The sequence below is a fragment of the Poromitra crassiceps genome, assembly GCF_964638095.1.
Source record: "Poromitra crassiceps genome assembly, chromosome: 25".
Classification (NCBI taxonomy): domain Eukaryota; kingdom Metazoa; phylum Chordata; class Actinopteri; order Beryciformes; family Melamphaidae; genus Poromitra; species Poromitra crassiceps.
In genome coordinates, this window is record NC_139649.1 from 5,122,483 (window position 1) to 5,147,403 (window position 24,921).

The 24,921-nt window shown below is 43.9% G+C and overlaps 1 protein-coding gene across 1 annotated transcript in view; it reads right to left on the bottom strand.

Annotated features, from left to right (window-relative positions):
- Positions 1–3,531: 3,531 nt before the first annotated feature.
- The window catches only part of ccdc66 (coiled-coil domain containing 66), a gene marked incomplete at its 5' end in the record, with an annotated part of 36,959 nt that continues 15,569 nt past the window's right edge, over positions 3,532–24,921 (bottom strand). The window contains 10 exons of the mRNA XM_083661005.1: positions 3,532–3,662; positions 8,175–8,269; positions 10,001–10,185; positions 11,944–11,990; positions 12,890–13,082; positions 13,511–13,760; positions 13,940–14,038; positions 22,129–22,279; positions 23,150–23,311; positions 24,518–24,602. Coding sequence (XP_083517131.1) covers positions 3,600–3,662; positions 8,175–8,269; positions 10,001–10,185; positions 11,944–11,990; positions 12,890–13,082; positions 13,511–13,760; positions 13,940–14,038; positions 22,129–22,279; positions 23,150–23,311; positions 24,518–24,602 — 1,330 coding nt within the window. The 3' untranslated portion in view covers positions 3,532–3,599. The remainder of the gene's footprint in view (positions 3,663–8,174; positions 8,270–10,000; positions 10,186–11,943; positions 11,991–12,889; positions 13,083–13,510; positions 13,761–13,939; positions 14,039–22,128; positions 22,280–23,149; positions 23,312–24,517; positions 24,603–24,921) is intronic.

Here is a 24,921-nt window from a genome sequence, read left to right on the forward strand (position 1 = left end):
ATCACATTTCTGGCCTATGACACAAGGAGTAGCTCATTTCTGACCTTCATCTGTACTGTGAAGGGCTCAAAAACCTGATACTCAAACATACCATTAATATTTGCAAAAAAGCAATCACTTGAGAGAATACTTTCCTCAACACCTTAGACAAGAAAGACCACCATTCCTACACAGGTAAAGTAAAGGAAAGTAAGTATGGAATTTGATTTTAGTATTTTCCAGGTCTGGAAAAGTATGGAAAAAGGAAGAGTATATAATGAATCAGCGTGACATCACAATCCCCGCAAATCCCCCAGAAATCTGAAACCCGCAGCAGTTCACTAGTATGAGTTGTGCCAAACAAACATTAATATCTCAAAAAGTATGCATACATCACTTATATTTTGACATTCTGAGTGAGAGCAGAAGTAGCTCAAGAGTTTGATGTATGCATGTTGTGTTAAAGTTGTGTGAACTGTCGGTTTTTAAAATGTAAACCGCACAGCCGGGTAGAGTGTGACGCTCATGCTCCATAGGGTCCTATTGCCGTTTCCACCCAGTGACGCCGTTTGTTTACAAAAATGCGGATCAGCTGTTTCCTCGTATAGAAAAAAATTCTGCATTTAGACCAAATAAATTGATAATACAAGCAAGTGTTTTATCAGCATCAGAATGTAACATACCTGTTAACAGCTGGATTTTAAAACCATTTAAATTAGTAACATAATAAACCGCTGTATTCCCAACCCAGTCTCTCCCGGGGAGTCAAAATACACTGATTTGTCATGCCACCTCGGCGTCATTATTGCAGGCGTGAAAGGTAATATGCCAAAGGACCATCTGGAGGTCGCCTCGCAGTGGTCTTACATAACAGTCTGAGGTTTAAGTAGGTCAAAGTTGCACTAAGGAGGAGGAGTGTCAGGCCCGTTTCGAATCCTAACCCAAACCATAACCCTAACCCCAACCAAGTTGCTTTGTTGCCTAAACATAACTGTATATACAGTATCGTGTCACTGTTCAGCCTAAAAATACCAAGATATTATTCGTCCACAATATTGTCATCCATAAGTGGGTTGTAGCTCACCCAGATAAACACATGGATGTGGTGCAGAAGGTTGTTGGTTCAGTCATTGCATCAGCAGTGATGCTTCTTTATCATCAGTAGTTTAAACACTGATAGAAATAAGCTGATGAAGGAGCCTGGACAGCCCCTGGCTCTAGCTCAGTGAGATAAACTGCTTGGTGTGTAGCCTACTGGTTCAAATCCCACCTGTCTCACTCTTTACGCTTTCAAATCAGATGCCAAAGCAGACAGTCTAAATGTGTCACTTTACGCCTGCTGGCCGCATCGTCACTGGGCCAATAAGATGCATTTACTTTCAATGTAGGTAAAAGTTCAGCAATCTGTGGTTTACTCATAATCTGCATTCTTAAAATGCTCATATCTCTGGAGGTCGGTGGAGACCAGACCAGCCCCCCACCCCTCAATTTTTGTATTACTTTCAGAGCCGTGTCCAGGGGATGGCAATGAACGTATACCTCTTTCACACCAAGGTCCAACCAGGGTTATACCCGGGTTGAATTTTGTGTTTGAAAGGGTTAACCCACGTTGCCCGACTCTGCTTGGTAACCCACCTCGAGAGGTGGGTCAGACAAGGGTTGATTTCAGAGTGAATGGCACCGCATGGGTTGCTAGCAACCGGGGCAGGACAAACGAATCTCATTGGTTACGAATGGGGGACCCTGGAGCTCTTAAAAGTTCTAATGAGCCCAATTTCATTCAGATATCTTGATGTGAGAGGTCATGGGGCCCGTTTGGAAATAGTCATAGCCTACCCATTTACCTTTGTTCTTCGCCAATTTTGGAGCGACGTTATGCTCGCTTCCCACCTAGCACAACATGGCTGGTACCTACCTATTTGAATGTCTAGTTTCACCTAATAGACGCTCCGCTCTAGCCTAAAAACTGAGCTCGCGACGGCTTGTCAAACAGACTGTGCCATCTTGTTTTAGGATATAATGAACCCAGGTCTTGACCTCTGTGACCTTATAGCTGGCTATGGCCATGTTTGCTCTGAACATGACATGTTGTATGCCCCGCCCATTTCCATCCTGAGTTATGCATCTCTCCCGGGTTGACCTGGGTCCTATCTGAATTGACAAAAGAAGGGTTGAACATGGGTCAAGTACCCTGGCCTGACTGCTCATTGTTCTGAAAGTGGTAGCAGAGGCGGTGCAGTCGGTGGCTGGTGGGGACAGGAGCTGACGAGTAGAGATCAGATCAGATGATGGACCAGGGTGGGAAGAAGGATCCAGCGGACACCCAAGGGGCGACTCTCCTCTGGCCTTGGTTTTGGGCTTGTGGAGGGCAGTGGGCTCCATGTCTGCATCAAGCCCATCCAGGTCCAGAAAGTGGTTGATGGTTTGAGTCGGGGGAACTTTTGAGAGGTGGAGAGCTGCCTGGTAACAAACTCCCCCCCCCCCCCCCAAACTTGTATTTGACCACCACCTCCGACCAAAGTAGAAGGGATTCAGTGGGGTTCTTCAGATCACCCCTGTAGGGGAACTTCAGGAGATTAACTAAATGTCTAAGGTGGTAATCCTGTGGTGCTTATTGCCTCCCATTGGATCTGAAGAGTTGGAACCCCAGTTCTTAGAGTAGATTTGTAAGGAGAGAAAAAAATGTATAGGTATAAGACGGACTGCCTTACACATCAACAGACACTACATGTCTGTCTTGTTAAAAAAACATTTTTGTATTAAAAATCCAGTTTGGGAGCTGTTTGTGTTAATGTTGTATATGTGATGTAGGAATCGTACTGTTGCCAGTGGGCGTTGGAAACCAACTGGTTTTAACTTAAATCTTTTTATTTTTTTACGACTTTTTTTGTATTAAAACTTGCCTGCCTAAACCAGTGTCGACTCCTCCGACTTTTCTTTACTTGAAAATTGTGTCAGTGGAATTGTTCTAGTGCTGCATGATGTGTGGGGGGACCATACTGCAACATATGGAGATTTGAGCGTTCCCAACATTCTATACCTGTGATAAAGTTTTGCTTTTGGGGCGCCCTGGTGGCTCACCTGATGACCACCAAATGATGAATTTATGTAGTCGCTGCTATATGTTTTCTGACCACATGGTGGCTGCAGTGCACTTCAACTGTGACAACCTATGTTTCATCCCACAGTGTAACTGTACTCCCTGTTCTGTGATGGATGGATTTAGAATGGACTGAAGTAAATGTAATCAGTTCCTTCTAGTCTTGCCTAAATTCAGAGTCATGATCCAGATTAGGGTGGGGAAAATAAATTTTTATATATTAAAAACACCTTTGTTTCACATTCACACAAATCTGAACATTGAAATCAGCAGTTTAAAGTGAACCAGTGTTTCTGAACTGCTGACACACTGCAGCAAGTCCACAGATTACAGCAGTCCCAGATAATACAAATCATAAAATATCAGTTATATATTACAATCAAATACGATGACATAACACACACAAACACACACTCCTTTTTATAGTGTGCACATGCTCAGATGTGATGATATTGACTATGGGCATAAATTAACACCAGCAAGCAGCAGATTGGAGCGGTCTGGTCGCTCCAGCGTTTCCTCAGTGCCGCTTCAGTCGAGGGTCCATACCCGTCTCCAGCTCCCTCTGCTTCTGGAGCAAAAGCTGCACACACACAACACAGACACGTGACCCATCAGTGTAATTAAAGGTAGAGACAACAGATCTCACAGCATCTGGATCAGACTGACAGCATTTCTAATGCCTAGTTCAAACTAAGCACTCCAAGCCCTGGGTGAGCTGTTTTTAGAACTCCGCGACATGCCACCCCCCGATCAGAGGCAAATCACATTGGCTCGGGGTTCGCAAATCGGTGCTCCATTGTTAAGATCTGACAGATATCTAGCCTAAAATTTAATTGCATTAGAATTTAATTCTGGTTATTTTAATAATAATTAAATAATAAAAATTAATAAGTTAAAAATGGCTGAAATAACAGCTTTGTTTTTGATTATTGAAAATTGTACGCCAACTTTTGAAACATAAATAAAAAGGATAAAATCGATTGACCACCACGCCATTTTTATATCCAGGCACCAAACTGGACATCTGACTTGAATAACAATGTCATGTTTATTGTAGTCAAGTCACTCTCATGGTTTTAGATGTTCTGTATTTACAGTGACAGTAATCTGTTATCGTTGCCTCTCGTAAAATATGACATTGCTAAACAGCAGCGCGAGCGATGCTACCGGTTGCCATGGTGATTCCAATCTTACAAATGTCCCGGTAGAGCGGAGAGGGTTTGTCTATTCATCCCACCCCCCCCTTCACCCAATGGCACCTACACAGCCGAGAGGGTAACTTGATGTGGAGAGACACTTGGTAGTGTGTGGAGTGATGGTGGGTAGGGGCTGGCTTGAGATTGGGCCAGAGACTTAAAGGAACACTCCGCCCATTTTCAACCAGCTTTGTATTATTAGAACATCAGTAGTATATCAGAAAACTGTAAACGGTTTTGAAGTCTGTCAATTAATTTGACAGTTATTGAGTGTTAAAGTGTGGACCAGTGACATCACTGGTCCACACTAACTCAAATGAATAACTCATTAACTCAAATCAACTCTCAATAACTGTCAAACTAGATGAACGATGAATAGTTTGACAGTTATTGAGAGTTGATTTGAGTTAATGAGTTATTCATTTGAGTTAGTGTGGACCAGTGATGTCACTGGTCCACACTTTAACACTCAATAACTGTCAAATTAAATGACAGACTTCAAAACCGTTTACAGTTTTCTGATATACTACTGACGTTCTAATGATACAAAGCTGGTTGAAAATGGGCGGAGTGTTCCTTTAAGCTCTCCAGAACTTTCACATGGCAAGTGTAAGATGATGTATCATGTTCTGATGATAATCCAGTGTGTCATATAAAGTGACTGCTGAGCATTACTTGCAGTGCTGCAGATGGGTTATTTTTAGTAGGCGGTGCTGTGTCTCAGAGGCGGCAGGGTTTACACCCGCGGCCTGAGGAAACTACCCATGCTCGTTTCTCCACAATCCAAACTGTTTTTGGAAGTATTTGGCTAGTAGACGATTGTTTTCTTCTTTTAAGATTATTTTTGGGTGCATTATGCCTTTATTAGACAGTCAGCAGTCAGGAAAGCTAGGGAGAGAGAGGGGATGGCAGGCAGCAAAGGGCCGGACCCGAACCTGGGCTGGCCCCGGGAAGGACTAAACCCTTATGTCACGTGTGCTCCAGCAGGTGAAGCTAGTAGAAGATTTGTGTCAAGTCTCCTGATAAGGTAAGTAATTCTTGTGTTTGTTTCACTTCATCGGTGCTTGATCCTTGCTTAGTATTCATCATTATTGAATTCATTATTTTATTATTATCAATCTCAGAAAGAGACAAGATGATTTGTGTCAGATTTAGCTATTAGCTCATTTCCATCTGCAGTCCCTGGGCAGGTGCACACAGAACAAACTAAAAAATATGAATTTACATGCAACACCATAACATATCACACTATCTCTCTATCACACTAACTAATATACTAACAAATCTAAAAATACAACATAAATGCACAGCACATTCAAACAAAATGAAGTTACAATTCAATACAATAATAATTGGTTAATTTAATGTTGATATGACTAGTTGTGCAGCATGCCAGTCGAACTTTTGAAAACAGCATTAGATTTTCAAAAGGTTGTATTTGGACAATACTATATTACAGTGATGGTGATTTAATGATTCATACAGTCCTACTCTGTTACTGTCTCTATTGTCTGAAGTCTTACCATTAGTGTCTCTATTGTCTGAACTGAAGTCCTACTGTTACTGTCTCTCTATTGTCTGAAGTCCTACTGTTACTGTCTCTATTGTCTGAAGTCCTAATGTTACTGTCTCTATTGTCTGAAGTCCTAATGTTACTGTCTCTATTGTCTGAAGTCCTAATGTTACTGTCTCTATTGTCTGAAGTCCTAATGTTACTGTCTCTATTGTCTGAAGTCCTAATGTTACTGTCTCTATTGTCTGAAGTCCTAATGTTACTGTCTCTCTATTGTCTGAAGTCCTACTGTTACTGTCTATATTGTCTGAAGTCCTAATGTTACTGTCTCTATTGTCTGAAGTCCTAATGTTACTGTCTCTATTGTCTGAAGTCCTAATGTTACTGTCTCTATTGTCTGAAGTCCTAATGTTACTGTCTCTATTGTCTGAAGTCCTAATGTTACTGTCTCTATTGTCTGAAGTCCTAATGTTACTGTCTCTATTGTCTGAAGTCCTAATGTTACTGTCTCTATTGTCTGAAGTCCTAATGTTACTGTCTCTATTGTCTGAAGTCCTAATGTTACTGTCTCTATTGTCTGAAGTCCTAATGTTACTGTCTCTATTGTCTGAAGTCCTAATGTTACGGTTTCTACTTTCTGAAGTCCTAATGTTACGGTTTCTACTTTCTGAAGTCCTACTGCTGACTTCCACTTTGTAGCCAGGAAGTTCTGTCCTCCTGCCCAACTTTGTTTCGACTTTTCGACACATTTGACTTGTGGACATTGATCTTTTTGGTTTTATGTTTTACCTGACTGGCATGTAAAACATCTACCTGCACAGGGTGCTGTTGCACCTGCCTTGATACAGCTGGATGCTAATTCATGTGTCCATTGAAAAGCACCAGCCGCAGCACTAACGTAAGTCAGCTTTTAGCCGGACGTGACGTTTCCACTCTCCCAGCCTACTGATGTTGGCTCAGTTCACCTTCACCTGCTTTTCCAGTAGTTGTGTTTGGATGAACGTCGGCTTTGAATCGGTTTTCAAGTCCGTTTGTTGGAATAAAGCCTGGCTGGGTGGTTTGAGAGAACGCTCCTTATCATGATGCTGGAAGGATGCTGATGTAGCCGTGGATTCATTTACAACGTTGATTCAACTTGAGCTGAACTACATGTGCAATACATGGCTGTCATTGCTCCACCCCCTCTGTCGATCTGGGGAGAGAACACTTTTTTGGCCCAATGATATTGATGGTTATGGTGATGATGTCACAATGGGCCAGATATTGGCTCAGTGATATTGATGGTTAGAGAACCCCTAATAATACATTTAATTTATTAAGCGCTTTTCTAAAAACTCAAAGACGCTTTAAATTACATGGGCTAAAAAAAAACAGAGAGAACAACACATTAAAAACAAGAATTACATAGCATAAATTGAGGATTTGAACTGGGGCAGATTGGTGCAGTCACGGATGTGTTTTGGGAGTGAGTCCCAGAGGGAGGGGGCAGCTATGGAGAAGGCTCTGTCACCCCAGGTCCGGGGCTTCTATGGTCCTGAGTGGTGGGGATAAAAGGTTAGCATCAGAGGAACGGAGGCTGCGGGAAAGGGGTGTGATGATGGAGCAGGTCGGTGAGGTAGGAGGGGGCCTGGTTGTGGAGGGCTTTATGAGTGAGGAGAAGGACTTTGAACTGGATTCGTTGTGGGACAGGGAGCCAGTGGAGGTTCTGAAGGATGGGGGTGATGTGATCGCGGGTGTCGGTGAGGAGGCGTGCAGCAGAATTCTGGATGTACTGTAATTTGTTGAGGACTTTGGAAGATGAACCGTGGAGAATGCTATTGCAGGAGTCAATTCTGGAAGTGATGAGAGCATGGATTAGAGTTTTGGCAGCAGGGAAGGAGAGTGATGGGCGGAGACGAGCTGTTTTTTTAGATGGAAAAAGGCAGTTGTGGTGATGTGTTTGACGTGGTGATCGAATGAGAGGTTGCTGTCGAAGATGCCCAACGTTAAGGAAGTAACCATCAGGACAGTGTTACCGGTGGGGAAATTTCCGCACCGTGGCAAACAAGTTTACTATGAGCCGCGTGTGTTGTGCAAAATGTTGACAAAGAAGAAACTACACAATCTTTCCTATTTTCAACCCAATGTGAGCAACGTTACATGTTTGTTACTGTTTGTTCCTCTGTTTGGCTGTAGTGTGTTGCCTGCTGTGTGTCAGTCACAGAGCTGCTGTTGTCTGCTATTCGAGCCGCTACACAGCGTCATCGCTACAGCTGAGAGCGCTAAACGTTACTAGAGTTTTCCTTTATGTGTGTGTGTGTGTGTGTGTGTGTGTGTGTGTGTGTGTGTGTGCGTGCGTGCGTGTGTGTGTATGTATGTGTGTGTGTGTGTGTGTGTGAGTTACCTGGTGTAGCTGGGCCAGGCCTCTCAGGATCTCCTGCTGGCGGTGTGTGTGTGGATGGAGGAGCGGGTCCTGCTGGGAGGAGGGGGGAGGAGCTTCTGAGGAGAGGAGAACCATACAGACACACACCTTTACTATACCCACTGTACTTATACTGCTTACTATACTCACTGTATTTATACTGCTTACTATACTCGCTGTACCTATACTGAGTGATTACTATACTCGCTGTACTTATATTGATTACTATACTCATTGTTATACTGATTACTATACTCATTGTTTGTTTGTTTGTTTATTTAGATCCCCATTAGCTACTGTAAAAAAACAGTAGCTACTCTTCCTGGGGTCCACATTAATATTTTACAATACTTCAATTATGAAAGTACATTATATTCACATACAAACATTATTTACAAATATACATATCTGTATCATTCTTACTCATACATGCTACTACAACCACTTAGACACACAAGGCAAAAACCAACAAAACACATAACCACAAACACTAGCTCAAAACTTATGTAATACATACAATTGCTCTATATAATAATTGAATATGTAATTAATTGAATAAGTGAGAAAATAAATTCCTTTATAACAATGAATGAAAAGCTCAAAAACAAAGGTCATGTTATATATATATATATATATATATATATATATATATATATATATATATATATATATATATATATATATATATATATATATTTATTTATTTATTTATTTATTTTTTACTTTTTTTTTTTTACAGTTCTTGTGTAAACAGATATAATTTTAGTTTTTTGTTAAAGCATGTTTTATTACTTTGTGAAATCAAAAAATGTGGTAAAGAATTCCATGCCACCATTGCTCTGTAATAAACTGTTCTCTGAAATAGACTAGTTCTGCATGGAGGCAACAAAAACCGACCTTCTGACGACTGGCGAGTAGAATAATTATGACTATCTGCAAAAAATGACAATTTACTATAAAGTATTTTTGGGGTTTTAGTTATGATGATATTTTTCACATAGCACACGAGAGAATAATGCAACCTACTCTTTACACTTAACCAAGCTAAATTATTATTCATTATACTTACACTATGTTATGTTATGTTATGTTATGATTATGTTTATATATAATTTGGTGTCTTGTAATCCCATGTGGGATGGGCCAGAAATGGCATGACACAGAAATAAAAACTATCTATCTATCTATCTATCTACACTCGTTCTATATGGACAGTGCAGAACAATACGTGCTGCTCTGTTTTGAGCTACCTATAACCTGTTTAAATTATTTTCTGTTGTATTTGACCAAATAACCGAACAATAATCTAGCTGTGATAACACCAACGCTTGCATTGATTGTTTTATTAAATGGCTAGGCATGAATTTTCGACAGCGTTTTATTGCAGCCATACCTCTTCCAATTTTTACTACTAATTGGTCAATCTGACTGTTCCAAGATAGTTTACTGTCAATAGTGATCCCTAACAACTTTACATCAGTACTTGTACGGTTTACTATAGTCTCTTACTACTGTACTGTACAGTCAACCTAGTGTCCTAGTTGGGTGAAATGTTGAAATGTTCATCTTTCTAGCAAATCTATGCAAATTCCAGACTTGAAAGTAGTGTCCTGTCTCCTTGTCTGAGGTGAAATGAACTAGAGCCATATGATCAAATGCATCATGTCCTCTTCCAAGCAACCCTGGTGTGTGTGTGTGTGTGTGTGTGTGTGTGTGTGTGTGTGTGTGTGTGTGTGTGTGTGTGTGTGTGTGTGTGTGTGTGTGTGTGTGTGTGTGTGTGTGTGTGTGTGTGTGTGTGTGTCTCCAACCTGTGTGTGTGTGTGGTGGGGGGGTGGTGAGGGGCTCCAGTGGGTCCAGGGTGAACACCTCGTCAGAGCGGACGTAAGGAACAAACTCCAGGCCGGGAGGAGGAAGAGGAGGAAGGCTGGCGGAGGGGAGGTGCTGCCGGCCCTGCAGTGTGTGTGTGACAGCAGGGAGGGGAAGAGAGCGCCCCCTGGAGGAAAGAGCGTCACACTGCATCACAACCGGGGAGTCAATTCGCTAAAGCCCCTGCATCCAACACCGTTCTCCACCAAAACTATCGAGCCTGCTGATGGACGACTGACAAAACATTTACATTTTTTGTTCGGTGTGACATAGATCAGTGGTTCTCAACCCAGGGGTCGGGACCCCCCGGGTGGTCGCAAGATTAATTTTGGGGGGTTGCGGGATGATTGTCAAAAAAGAAAAATGGAAAATGTTTTTTCTCCCATGATAATTGAATCTCCCATACCAACGATTTAATGTATTGTATATAAAGCTATATAAACTATCAACTGTATAAAAAGGATTTCAGTGCCTGAGTGAAATCAGTGTGTGAATGAATGCGTGTTTTGGGGGGTCGCAGCTCAAAAAGGTTGAGAACCACTGACATAGACCAACATTACTTTTACATTGCCATCTTAAAATCCTAAGATGGTAGCAGAATCCCTGATGATGAAGGATGGGCTGCGTTTAGGGTAAAGTATCAGGGTAATCCAATCAGAGGCAGAGTAGGGCGGGTCAGTCCACTACCATCCTACAGCAACAAATATGGCTGAACAGTAAGCTAGCTCTGGCCATAACCTCAGTGACCTCACGCCTCAGCCCACCCACCTCCTCTGCCTTAAAACCAGAGCACGGCCTGAGACGGGCACAGAGCTACGTCCTGTAAAACCACGCCCATCTGGGTGAAGTGCAGTGTAAACCACGCCCATCTGGGTGAAGTGCAGTGTAAACCACGCCCATCTGGGTGAAGTGCAGTGTAAACCACGCCCATCTGGGTGAAGTGCAGTGTAAACCACGCCCATCCGGGTGAAGTGCAGTGTAAACCACGCCCATCCGGGTGAAGTGCAGTGTAAACCACGCCCATCCGGGTGAAGTGCAGTGTAAACCACGCCCATCTGGGTGAAGTGCAGTGTAAACCACGCCCATCTGGGTGAAGTGCAGTGTAAACCACGCCCATCTGGGTGAAGTGCAGTGTAAACCACGCCCATCCGGGTGAAGTGCAGTGTAAACCACGCCCATCCGGGTGAAGTGCAGTGTAAACCACGCCCATCACTCAGTGTTTTTAGGGAGTCCCATTGTGAACATGTCGTGCTCATTGTGTTTGACGGTGACCTGCCAAATGTTTGCTGGGCATTTGACAATGAAACTCTTGGTCTGTCTTTGTGTTTGAGTCCGTTTTAAAAGTATTTTTTAGGGTTTAGGAGCAGAGCATGTGAGTGGAGCGAGTGGGGGGATTCTGGTGAGCGGTATCAGAGGGATACCGGAGCGCAAGTTGGAGCGGCGCCAGATCACCCGCTCCGTCCGCTCACAACATGTCGAAGCATGCCCAAGTCCGACCCAGAATGTTCCATTCCGTTTACGCGATTTGCAGACACAGGCTGCTGTGTCTCTGTTTGATAATGACACACACATGCTGAAAACCTGGAAGCACCACCTTCTCACAGCGTATTTGTGCTTCTCGAACATAAGTAACCACTGTCAAACTATCGGAAAACAACTTTTAAACCTTCTGCAATCGCCAACTTTGTTTGCCCGCTCGCCTTTTCCTCCTCCGTCGCTCGCTGGTGCCTGCCTGCCTGGGGGCAGCCGGCAAAGCGGTGTGAAACCTGTGTTGAGCGCAGAGCGATACGGAGCGGAGCGATACGGAGCGGATGGAACGGAACGCTCCGTGAGCGATGATGAGCGGTCTGCTCACATGCTCTGTTTAGGAGTGAATGCTGCTCACCGCTCAGTGCTGACGGCTGTAGAGACACCTCTGGTGACACTCTCCACCTGGGGCAACACATACAGTCAGTAAGACAGACAGCCACAACCAGCAGATCAATGCCAATACATGTTATCCTCTCTACAGTAAGGATGTAACCAAAACTCACGACACTAAATTTCGCAATGAAAATTTCACATTTGAGAGAGAAGGGAAAAAAAAGCGATTTCAGCTGTGGTCTAATCCAAGACTGTATAAAAATATGGACGTAGCCGCCGTGACGTCACCCGTTAGTTTGTGGACTCCCATTTTGAAGCCTCTATTTTCACATTTTGACCATTGTTTTTTTAGGAACCAGAAGCTTCCTATATATATATATATATATAACCTATATATAGTGTCCCAATTTCCCCCCCGGGGATCATTAAAGTCTTTCTGATTCTGATAATAAGAATGAGAAGTGTCCGTGTGTGTGCGTGTGTGTGTGTGTGACTGTGTGTGTGTGTGTGTGTGTGTGTGCATGTGTGTGTGTGTGTGTGTGTGCGTGTGTGTGTGTGTGCAGAATTTTGGCCGGCCACAGCTATGCCGTTTTACGTGCGACCGGGCTGAAACTTTCAGGGGTTGTAAAGAGCACCCGTGTGGGTGACCTGACAGAGCCAGATTTTTTTAATTAGGTAATTGCCCTAATTACCTAATGATGTGATGTCATCAGTGATGTCATCATTCCTGGCTGAGGTTAAGTTCAGTGATGATGTCATCAGTGATGATGTCATCAGTGATGTCATCCATGGTGATGTCATCAGTGATGTCATAGAGCATCCGTATGCAACTTGCAGGGGGGAGCTGCAGGGCGGGCGAGGCTGCAAAGCGGGCGAGCCTAGGAATCGAGCGTGCGTAGCGCCGAAATGAAACTTGTGGGTTGAGCATTGCTTCGGCGTATGGTGTGAACGTGGGCTTAGTGCCGTACCTTCCCGACGGGAGTAGCTCTGCTCCTGGTCAGGGCAGAGGGGCTGAGGTGTGGCGGGGGGTCGTTCCTGGACAGACAGTTCCTCTCCTGCAGGGCGAGGAGCTCTGCCTGACGCCTCAGTCGACTCTCCTGCCTGCTCCTCTGGAGAACCAGTGGGTAGCGCTCCGAGGACGGAACAAACCGATGGCAGGGCCTGGAGAGGAGAGGAGAAGAGAATGAGAGGAGTGGAGAGAAGGAGGGGTGGAGAGGGCAGAAGAGGAGAGAAGGAGAGGAGAGGACAGAAGAGGATGTCAGAATCAGAAGATGCTTTATTGGCCAAGTATGCAGACATACAAGGAATTTGACTTTGGTTTACGTTGCTCTCAATGTACTCGCACAGAAAAACAGCACAGAAAAAAGGTATAGTATGCATACAAGCTAAACAAGGACAGTGAGTTGACAGAGGTACATTTAATCAAATTAGCTAGTATTTACAATAATACGTGTGATGTAAAGTGTCTGTTATAATACTGTATAAGAAAAAATAATTTAATATACGTGTGTGTGTGTGTGTGTGTGTGTGTGTGTGTGTGTGTTGTTTATGCTTATTTATCTGAACTTGACGGAGGTGGCCGAGTTCACCTCTGTGTGTTCCACTCTGGCCTCCTCTTGTCTCTGCTGCTCCTCTCTGTCCGTGCAAACGCCTGGTATGGATCTGCTGCTCCTGGTTCAGACACGTACACGTTCTCCTTGCCCGCTCTCAGTGCTCTCCTCTGCATGCCGCTGGGAGGAGCGGGAGGAGGAGGAGGAAGAAGTGGAGGCTGGTGTTCTGCTGCAGAGACTGCAGGACCGTGGATGCTGTCTGCTGTGTCCAGGGGAGGGGCAGCTGTTTCTGCACAAACACACATCAGATCGTGGTCACATTACATAGACAGAGACCGCTACATTATCAGTGAGATTTAAAAAAGAAAGAAAGAAAAAAATAGATATGTATACAATCAAACACATAGTGCCTAACCCTAACCACCAGGGGGCAGAAGGCATACATCAAGTGTGTGCGTGTGTGGTTACCAGTCTGTACAGCAGTGTGTCTGTGTAGGGGGACTGAAGTTCTGACCTCCTCTTCCTCTGCTCCTCCCACCTCCTCCAAACACTGGTCTGCTCCTTTAACTACTGGAGAGACACAGACACACACACACACACACACACACACACACACACACACACACACACACACACACACACACACACACACACACACACACACACACACATCGAGCCTCTGTGTTAAGCGTACCGCTTTTGTCCAGAGGTGCCGCTACAATCAACAGAAAATGAAAGTTCCGCATAGCTGCTTTAATTTAAAGCCCCAATCAGTAACTTTTTCACCTTAATATAACAGCTTTTTAGTCATTGAAGAAGGTAGAGTGACTTGTAACAGGGAGAATGTCACCTCTATTGGTCCCACAGCGCCCTCCAAAGGCCTCTCCTGGGACTAAGCACTTTTGTCCCGGCGTCCCGGAGGCAGCATGCACGCATGCGCTGAACAGCGGAAGCGCTGTCTTCAGGAAAACAAGGAAGTAACTCGGTGCGGATTTGCTACGAAAATGACGTTTCACTTAACTATGGATTATTATTTCATCACGTGGTGAGTACCCGATGTCACAACATGTACATAGAGCTTTCTGGCGCTGTGTTTTTTTTAACTTTTAAACGGTGATATGGATACCGATGCTATTGCACCCAGAGGGCGCAGTTTCTCCAATAGCAAAACTTGAATAGGGTTTTAATAGCTGACTAATGGATTGAGTTTGAGTTTTGAGTTTAACTTTATTGTCCCATAGGGAAATTTGTCTTAGGCAATTGTACAGCAGCAATAGAACGTGACAGACGTAACAGACAGTACAGTACAGCTGAAAGACAAACAGCGCGTAGACAAAAGGACAACATAGTCAGACATGATGCAGCCAGGGCTACGAGTTAACAACTCTACCTAACCACGTATTGCACTTAATATTGCACTTCAAGTATTACACAATCCCAAGACCGCATTTCAAACCAATACCATCATAAAACCATGGTTCCTTAAACCAAAAAAAAAAAAAAACATTAAAACCACTGACTATAAAGGATAAAAAAATAAAAAGATAAAAATGAATATAAAACTAACTAGGCAAGATAAATATCACATGACCAGGGACAGCCGAGCTCAAATGAGCTACCATGTATGCCACACCAAACACCATCAGAGATTTCTCGGATCATCCGGCTCTTTAGAGGAGGGTTCCAGAATCACCGAGCTCTGTCCTCTCACGACCAGGAAACGTTACTTCAGAGGTTTCCTGGGTCGTCAGGCTCTTAATGGAGGGTTCCTGAGTGGCCGAGCTCTGTCTCTCAGAGGACAGAGCTCTACCCCCTAGTGGGAGGACAGGCAGTTTATTTAATAAGGCTATAGATGTTGGGAGGAAGGAGCGCTGGGTAGATTAACCCAGGGGTGGGCAACTATTTTTCATGGGGGGCCACATGAGAAATCCAGATTGTTGCCGGGGGCCGAACAAATATTGTCATGCCGTAATGGATGGGCAACTTTGATGATAGAGAGGGCCACAAAAAGAGTCCTCGCTACCAGATTTTGCTGAGGGCTGAACGGCACCAGCGCGAAAAAATTGGGGCATTTGAAGCCAGGTTTAGAGGAATAACTCATTTTAAATTAACAGTTGTGATGTCATTATTCAGTCTTAACCACCAATATTTGATCCTTTTCTCACTCACTCCTATGTCACCACACTCTCCATGCAGGGCTTGAAATTAACTTTTTTCACCACCTGCCAATATGGCTGCTAGATTTTAAAGTTACCAGCCAATTAGAATTTCCACTATCCGAAATGTTTTTCTTGAAATAAACCAGAATATGAGTGGGTTAATTTAAGCATAAGTATCAGTAAGTGGCCGGGATTCTCAAAGCCTGTGTTGAGGGTCACACGAACATGCACTCTTGAAGCTAAATAAATCCAAAACCAACAAGTTAATTATTTAAATTTCTACTTCAATGTAGAACAGCCATTTCTTACACATGAGATTACTTTTGGCCTTTAGTCATAAAGATTATTGAAAGATATTCCATATTCCAGACTGAAATGCTATAACAGAAGAATATTGGCGAGAATGACATGAACATTTAGACACTTATTCAGCAGGTATCTTGCATGTTGCGTTCAGGTGCGTGGTAAAAAAAAAGAAAAAAAAAAGCTTTTTTTGCAATTCCATCGCGGGTCACACAGGGGGCCGTATGTTGCCCATGTGTGCTTTATAGTAACGTTCAGTCATAACTCATTTATAATTAAGCCCATAGTTAATGAACTAATCATGTACAAAACACACACACAGTCACATATTTTATATACTGTATATGTTGTAAGCCTAATTTTTGCCATCACAGCTGCTTTTTACATGTATGGGATAATACAGGCTAATATACAAGGTGTCCCAAGCTCTGAGTCATTATAAACTCAATTAGCTACAGAAGCTAATGTTCACATTCAGTCCTTGTATATTTCTCTCATATGTTCATCATTCCTTTCCTCCTCTGTGTGTGTGTGTGTGATTGAGAAATGAGATGCAGGTGGTGTTCATCCTAATTGGCCTGGTCAGGTGTCAGATTGCTGCTGGCTGATTGGCTGGTGGAGAGCATTTAAGCCAGCTGATGCCATCCTGTCGCCCCTTGCTCTCCTCATTCCCAACGATGATGGCTGCTGTGCTGACTGCTGTGTTCTGTCAGGTAGGAACTGTGTGTAGACCTACTTTAGTAGTTCTGCAGAACTTTATTAAGATGTGTCTTTATCTTGGTAGACCTGTGCAGTCTAAACTGTAAATAGTTACCTTCCAGATCTACACTTTTGTACACTGTAAATAACACTTACCCAAGTAGCAGAAAGTAGGGGGAGAAGCCCTTTAGTTTTTTGTAACATTTTCTGATGTTTATTTTGTAGGAGCTTATAGGTAAGAGCTGTGTCTCTTATTTAATCCATCATTTTCTTTTCTTAGGTAAATTTAAGGTTGGGGATTAGTTTGGTTGGTTAGTTGTGTTGGGGCCATGCTGTGCTCTGAAACTAAACCTGCTACTTGTGAACTTGTGATGGTGGTTTGGCTGATCATCCTTGGGAGTGGGAAGAGTTGGGGGCACTTTTGTGTTGCGGTCCGGTTCCCCGAGGCCGGTTCCTAACATAATTGGGTGCTCGTCTGCTTTTCTCATTCGTCAGCACGTCGTCAGTGTGTGTGTGTATATATATATATTATGTTTGTCTGGTGGGCAGTCTTTGTGCAGGTGGTAAATGGTGTTAGTCATGGTGCCTTTGCATGGAGCTGAGGAAGCTCATGGTGGTAAAGCCGGTGGAGATGTTTGTTGGAGGAGGAGCCGGTCAGAGGGGACCAGTAAGACTGAGGAGGGGCGTGACAAGGCAGGGCCATCAGTAGCACCGTTTCTCCTTTCTGTGTAGACTATGCTACCCTACAAGAGTCTCCGTACATAGGCTTGCCTGTCACTCTGACTCCCAAGCCGTCTAAATCAGCGATACAGACGTATTTACAAGTGTCACAGAAACATTTCAAAGCCACATATTGAGAAGAAGAGTTCATAGCTTCTCGACATCGGGGTTAGAAAGCTCGACGCTGCTCATAAATGCCTCTTTTCATCTGAAGTCTGTGCTGGTGATATTTTTTACCGAGCTTTCGGCCAGAGTGGCGCTGTTGAGCGCTCTGACGGCTGGGAGCTCTAACCTGGAAAAAATATCACCAGCACAGACTTCAGATGAAAAGAGGCATTTATGAGCAGCGTCGAGCTTTCTAACCCCGATGTCGAGAAGCGATGAATCCTTCTCAATATGTGGCTTTGAAATGTTTCTGTGACACTTGTAAATACGTCTGTATCACTGATTTAGACGGCTTGGGAGTCAGAGTCACAGGCAAGTATATGTACGGAGACGGGACTCTTGTAGGGTAGCATAGTCTACACAGAAAGAGGAGAAACGGTGCTACTGACGGCCCTGCCTTGTCACGCCCCTCCTCAGTCTTACTGGTCCCCTCTGACCGGCTCCTCCTCCAACAAACATCTCCACCAGCTTTACCACCATGAGCTTCCTCAGCTCCATGCACACCATTTACCACCTGCACAAAGACTGCCCACCAGACAAACATATAAAATATATATATATACTCAGACGACGTGCTGACGAAGGAGAAAAGCGGACGAGCCCCCAATTATGTTAAGAAACCGGCCTCGGAACGGGACCGCAACACAAAAGTGCCCCCACTCTTCCCACTCCCAAGGATGATCAGCCAAACCACCATCACAAGTTCACAAGTCGCAGGTTTAGTTTCAGAGCACAGCATGGCCCCAACAACAAACTAATCCCAAACCTTAAACTTAAGAAAAGGATGGATTAAATAAAAGACAGCTCTCACCTATAAGATCCTACAAAATAAACATGAGAAAATGTTACAAAAAACTAAAGGGCTTCTCCCTCCTACTTTACTTGGGTAAGATGTTAGTGTACAAAAGTGTAGAGCTGGCAGTAGCTATTTACAGTTTAGACTGCACATGTCCACCAAGATAACACATCTTAAAGTTCTGAAGAATTAAGTAGGCCTACACAGTTCCTACCTGACAGAACACAGCAAAGAGTCAACAGAGAGCCATCATAGTTGGGAGTACAATGAGTGGACTCTTTCTTCAATTACACACTGAGGAAAGGAATGATGTGAACACATGACACAGACTCAAACGTTGAAATGCTATAGCTAATAAAGTTTTGAATGATAGCCCAAAACTTGTATCACCAACTTCCTGTGTCTGCACTGTTAAATGGTTTGGGGATCCCTTGCAGTCATTGCCACCGATGAGGGCTGCTCTGCTGACTCTTTATTCTGTCAGGTAGGCACTGTGTGTAGGCCTACTTTAGTAGTTCTTTAGAACTTGGATCTGTCCTTGTCTAGGTAGACTTGTGCAGTCCAAACTGTAAATAGCTACCTTCCAAATCTATACTTTTTTACACTAAATAACTCTTACCCAAGTAGTAGGAGGGAGAAGCCCTTTAGTTTTGTAACATTCTCATGTTTATTTTGTAGGAGCTTATAGGTGAGCTGTGTCTATTTTTTTTTTTAATCCATCCTTTTCTTAGGTAAGTTTAAGGTTGGCGATTAGTTTGATTTGTTGATGTTGGGGCCATGCTGTGCTCTGAAACTAAACCTGCTACTTGTGAACTTGTGATGGTGGTTTGGCTGATCATCTTTCGGAGTGGTAAGAGTGGGGGCACTTTTGTGTTGCCGTCCCCTTCCCCGAGGCCGGTTCCTAACATAATTACGGGGTCGCCCGCTTTTCTCGTTCCGTCAGCACGTCGTCTGAGTGTATATATATATTTTATATGTTTGTCTGGTGGGCAGTCTTTGTGCAGGTGGTAAATGGTGTGCATGGAGCTGAGGAAGCTCATGGTGGTAAAGCTGGTGGAGATGTTTGTTGGAGGAGGAGCCGGTCAGAGGGGACCAGTAAGACTGAGGGGGGGCGTGACAAGTCAGGGCCGTCAGTAGCACCGTTTCTCCTCTTTCTGTGTAGACTATGCTACCCTACAAGAGTCCCGTCTCCGTACATAGACTTGCCTGTGACTCTGACTCCCAAGCCGTCTAAATCAGTGATACAGACGTATTTACAAGTGTCACAGAAACATTTCAAAGCCACATATTGAGAAGAAGGGTTCATCGCTTCGACGTCGGAGTTAGAAAGCTCGACGCTGCTCATAAATGCCTCTTTTCATCTGAAGTCTGTGCTGGTGATATTTTTTCCAGGTTAGAGCTCTCAGCCGTCACAGCGCCACTCTGGCCAAAGGCTCGGTAAAAAATATCACCAGCACAGACTTCAGATGAAAAGAGGCATTTATGAGCAGCGTCGAGCTTTCTAACCCCGACGTCGAGAAGCTATGAACTCTTCTTCTCAATATGTGGCTTTGAAATGTTTCTGTGACACTTGTAAATACGTCTGTATCGCTGATTTAGATGGCTTGGGAGTCAGAGTGACAGGCAAGTCTATGTACGGAGACGGGACTCTTGTAGGGTAGCAGTCTACACAGAAAGAGGAGAAACGGTGCTACCTTGTCACGCCCCTCTTCAGTCTTACTGGTCCCCTCTGACCGGCTCCTCCTCCAACAAACATCTCCACCAGCTTTACCACCATGAGCTTCCTCAGCTCCATGCAAAGCCACCTTGACTAACACCATTTACCACCTGCACAAAGACTGCCCACCAGACAAACATAATATATATATACACACACTCACAGACGACGTGCTGACGAATGAGAAAAGCAGACGAGCACCCAATTATGTAGGAACCGGCCTCGGGGAACCGGACCACAACACAAAAGTGCCCCCACTCTTCCCACTCCCAAGGATGATCAGCCAAACCACCATCACAAGTTCACAAGTAGCAGGTTTAGTTTCAGAGCACAGCATGGCCCAACACAACTAACCAATCAAACTAATCCCCAACCTTAAATTTACCTAAGAAAAGAAAATGATGGATTAAATAAGAGACACAGCTCTTACCGATAAGCTCCTACAAAATAAACATGAGAAAATGTTACAAAAAACTAAAGGGCTTCTCCCCCTACTTTCTGCTACTTGGGTAAGTGTTATTTACAGTGTACAAAAGTGTAGATCTGGAAGGTAACTATTTACAGTTTAGACTGCACAGGTCTACCAAGATAAAGACACATCTTAATAAAGTTCTGCAGAACTACTAAAGTAGGTCTACACACAGTTCCTACCTGACAGAACACAGCAGTCAGCACAGCAGCCATCATCGTTGGGAATGAGGAGAGCAAGGGGCGACAGGATGGCATCATTTGGCTTAAATGCTCTCCACCAGCCAATCAGCCAGCAGCAATCTGACACCTGACCAGGCCAATTAGGATGAACACCACCTGCATCTCATTTCTCAATCACACACACACACACACACACACACAGAGGAAAGGAATGATGAACACATGAGAGAAATATACAAGGACTGAATGTGAACATTAGCTTCTGTAGCTAATTGAGTTTATAATGACTCAGAGCTTGGGACACCTTGTATATTAGCCTGTATTATCCCATACATGTAAAAAGCAGCTGTGATGGCAAAAATTAGGCTTACAACATATACAGTATATAAAATATGTGACTGTGTGTGTTTTGTACGTGATTAGTTCATTAACTATGGGCTTAATTATAAATGAGTTATGACTGAACGTTACTATAAAGCACACATGGGCAACATACGCCCCCCCCCTGTGTGGCGGGTATGTGTTAGAGGGTACACACAGGAAAATACTGTCACAGAGGACTAAGAGATGATTTACCATCTAAGGCAGGGGTGGGCAACTATTTTTCATGGGGGGCCACATGAGAAACCCAGATTGTTGCCGGGGGCCGAACAAATATTGTCATGCCGTAACCCATGGATGGGCAACTTTGATGATAGAGAGGGCCACAAAAAAATGTCCTCGCTACCAGATTTTGCTGAGGGCTGAACGGCGCTAGCACGAAAAATTTGGGGCCTTTGAAGCCAGGTTTAGAGGAATAACTCATTTTAAATTAACAATTGTGATGTCATTATTCAGTCTTAACCACCAATATTTGATCCTTTTCCTCACTCACTCCTATGTCACCACACTCTCCCTGCAGGGCTTGAAATTAACTTTTTTCACCACCTGCCAATATGGCTACTAGATTTTAAAGTTACCAGCCAATTAGAATTTCCACTAGCCGAAATGTTTTTCTTGAAATAAACCAGAATATGAGTGGGTTAATTTAAGCATAAGTATCAGTAAGTGGCCCGGGATTCTCAAAGCCTGTGTTGAGGGTCACACAAGAACAAAAATGCACTCTTGAAGCTAAATAAATCCAAAACCAACAAGTTAATTATTTAAATTTCTACTTCAATGTAGAACAGTCATTTCTTACACATGAGATTACTTTTAGCCTTTTAGTCATAAATATTATTGAAAGATATTCCATATTTCAGACTGAAATGCTATAACAGAAGAGTATTGCCCAGAATGACATGAACATTTGGACACTTATTCAGCGGGTATATTGCATGTTGCGTTCAAGTGCACTGTAAAAAAAAAAAAAGAAAAAAAAAGAAAATTGCAATTCCATCGCGGGCCACATCGTATGTTGCCCATGTATGGATTAACCCCTGCAGCTACATGCAGTACTGCTGCTTACCACTGGGCTCCACAACGTGCAGCAGTCTGCTGACATCATGGCCTTTGCTGAGCAGCCGTGTGATTCGCTGCTGCTGTCTGCTCCTCAGCGCCTCCTGCTGGGCTGTCTGCACGCTCTGCACCAGCTGCTCCATCTGCTGAGCCTGTTGCTCCTAGAGACACGCACACACACACATACACACGTTTGAACGGTGAGGAACGCTTTTTGCTTAAACGCGTCTGTTGCTGCCGTCTGTCCCAGATGCCCATTAAACTTTGAAAGGAGATTTAGTGTGCTGGCCTGTTTTCTCTTTTCTACTTTTTGCACCTAAGTTGATCGTTTGGATTGAGTGTGCTCGATATCGGTGAGTTTGATTATTATAGAACATTCGATTTCCTATCGTTTCTTATGTAGGCCTATCGCCTAACAGAGTTCAAGTAGTTGTAATGCTCCTTGACATTGACTAACCCTCACCATCATTAGACTCAGTTGGAGTGAGAAAGTCTAAGCTGGTAAACCAGACTGATGACGTGAACTCAGGAAACAGAACGTGAGTTCAGGTGATCAGGTTAGAGAAAGTCCACAGAGCAACACTGTTTTTTGACTGAGACTAAATGTTTGCCAATTGATGAACTTTGTTCATCTGTAACGGTTTTGTTCTTCGGTCAGTGGAATTAGCATAAAGGGGCGAGGCTGAGACCCTCAGCATTGAGTTCCAGTTATTCAGGTATTGAAACGAGCTTGCCTCCAGAGATAACTTTTTTTAAACCGACGTCAGATTGGCGTGCCTGGCACTGCCCGTAACACCGAAACTCTCAGCAGAGACTCTCGGCATACTTTTTTATCACATGACTATTTTGGTACAACTATTTACCCGCCATGTGGCGGATCGCCTTCCAAGATTTACTCGCCAAACAGAAAATCTAGCCTCATGTGGCGCCTGGCCACTGTCAACATCCACACACCGCCTGGCATACTACAAGTGCAGCTTGACTCGCATCATAATACTGAAAAGTGTGTGTGTGTGTGTGTGTGTTCTGACCTTCTTCTGTGTCTCCCTCAGTGTCTCCAGCTGGTGCTGTCTGTGCAGCTCCTCTCTCTCCAGCTGCAGCCTCCTCTCCTCCTGCTGCTCCTCCTCTCTCCTGCTCGCCTCGGCTCGCTCCCGATGCGCACGACGCTCCTCCACCTGCGCTGCTACTGCTCGCTGCCCACCCAGGGAGGAGGGAGGAGAGGGGAGGGGAGGGGAGTGGAGGGGAGAGGGGAGGGGAGGGGAGGGGAGGGGAGGGGAGGAAAAAAAGAGGAGAAGAGAGAGAAGAGAAGCAAGGAGGAGAAAGGAGAGGAGAGGAGATGAGAGGGCGCTGAGGCTGTCACATGGCAAATTCAGATCAGGCACTCAGTCAATCACTCAGCGAATGCTTAGTGAGATGTCCCTTTATTAAATGGCCTCTAGAGGGCGTCTTTGACTAACGGATGGCTTCTTGCCTATAGGTTAAATACCACATTCAGTCTCATACACTGATAATGCCATACTGGATCTCACGTCAGAGCCACACTTTTCAGAGTCAATTTACAGACATCCGCATCTTCTTCTGTCCTGCAGACCTTAACAGTAGGTCACGTTGTTACCTGTGTTATGTGACGTAGGTGGAATAGATCATTAACCAATAAACGTGCCACGCTAGTCGAGCATTGCCACGCTAGTCGAGCATTGCTCCGGTCATCAGCATCAGGCTTCCAGGGCTTTAGCGGGGAATGTTTGTTTGACTAACCCCAAGTCTCTTGACAGAGGAAACAAATCTAGGCTACTTCATTGGGTCAGAACACTGTTCTGGGAGTGAATTTTGCTAATTTAACTTGTTTCAATGAAGTAGCTCCGTTACGAGCGAAGCTGCTGCTGTATTTCTGCCTCTCCACCATGTTGAACATCCAAAACAACGCAACGGACAGAAAGCTATCAGTCAATAATGAACACTCATGCGAAGGTGAACTGGGAAATCATTTCGCAAGCAGAAGCAATTGTTTTTATTCATCCTTTATGTAACATGCTTAACATACTGCTGCTGTGGGAACTGAAGTGAAATCAATTCTGCATAGGTTTGTGCTAATATGGCCTCATGTAACAATGCATTATGTAATAACACAGCAAAATATCATAAATTATCACTTGATTGATGTAATAACACCCACATTTTGTAATCTACAGTCTGAATGCAACATTTCCCCACACTTTCTAATAAATCATTGCATATTGCGGTGGTTATTACAAAATAACCATCATAAAAAAAGTGCAACTCCCACATTTTGTAATAACCACCACACATAATGCAGTGTTATTACATATTGCATTGTTCCACTGCATCTTTAGCCCTCTGTCCAGACTCCCCTCTTCACGGCTCCTCTCTCCTCTTACCTGGTGCTCCAGCTGTTTGAGCCTCCTCCTCTCTCTCTCCTCTATCTGAGTGGGGTCCAGCAGGGCTGTCATGGTTCTCAGGTGGCTGCACAAACAAAAACACAAATCTATTCATGTACATTCCACACGTACTGTCTTGGACATGAAATTAAAGGACTTTTCAATGACATTCAAGGACTTGTTTGGGTGAAATTCAAGGACTGAAACTTGCCATGTTTTGGTGTTGGACATGATTCAAAGTGATTGATACTAGGATGATAGGGTTCAATCAAAAAATCTTAAGTAGGGATGTGCAGAATATATACAAATTTGCTTTTCGCCTCATTCTGAGACAGAAGTGCCTGGAGTAAACTGCAGAGCCTTTTGCATATATTACCGACATTGTAATGATACAAAGTGGGTTG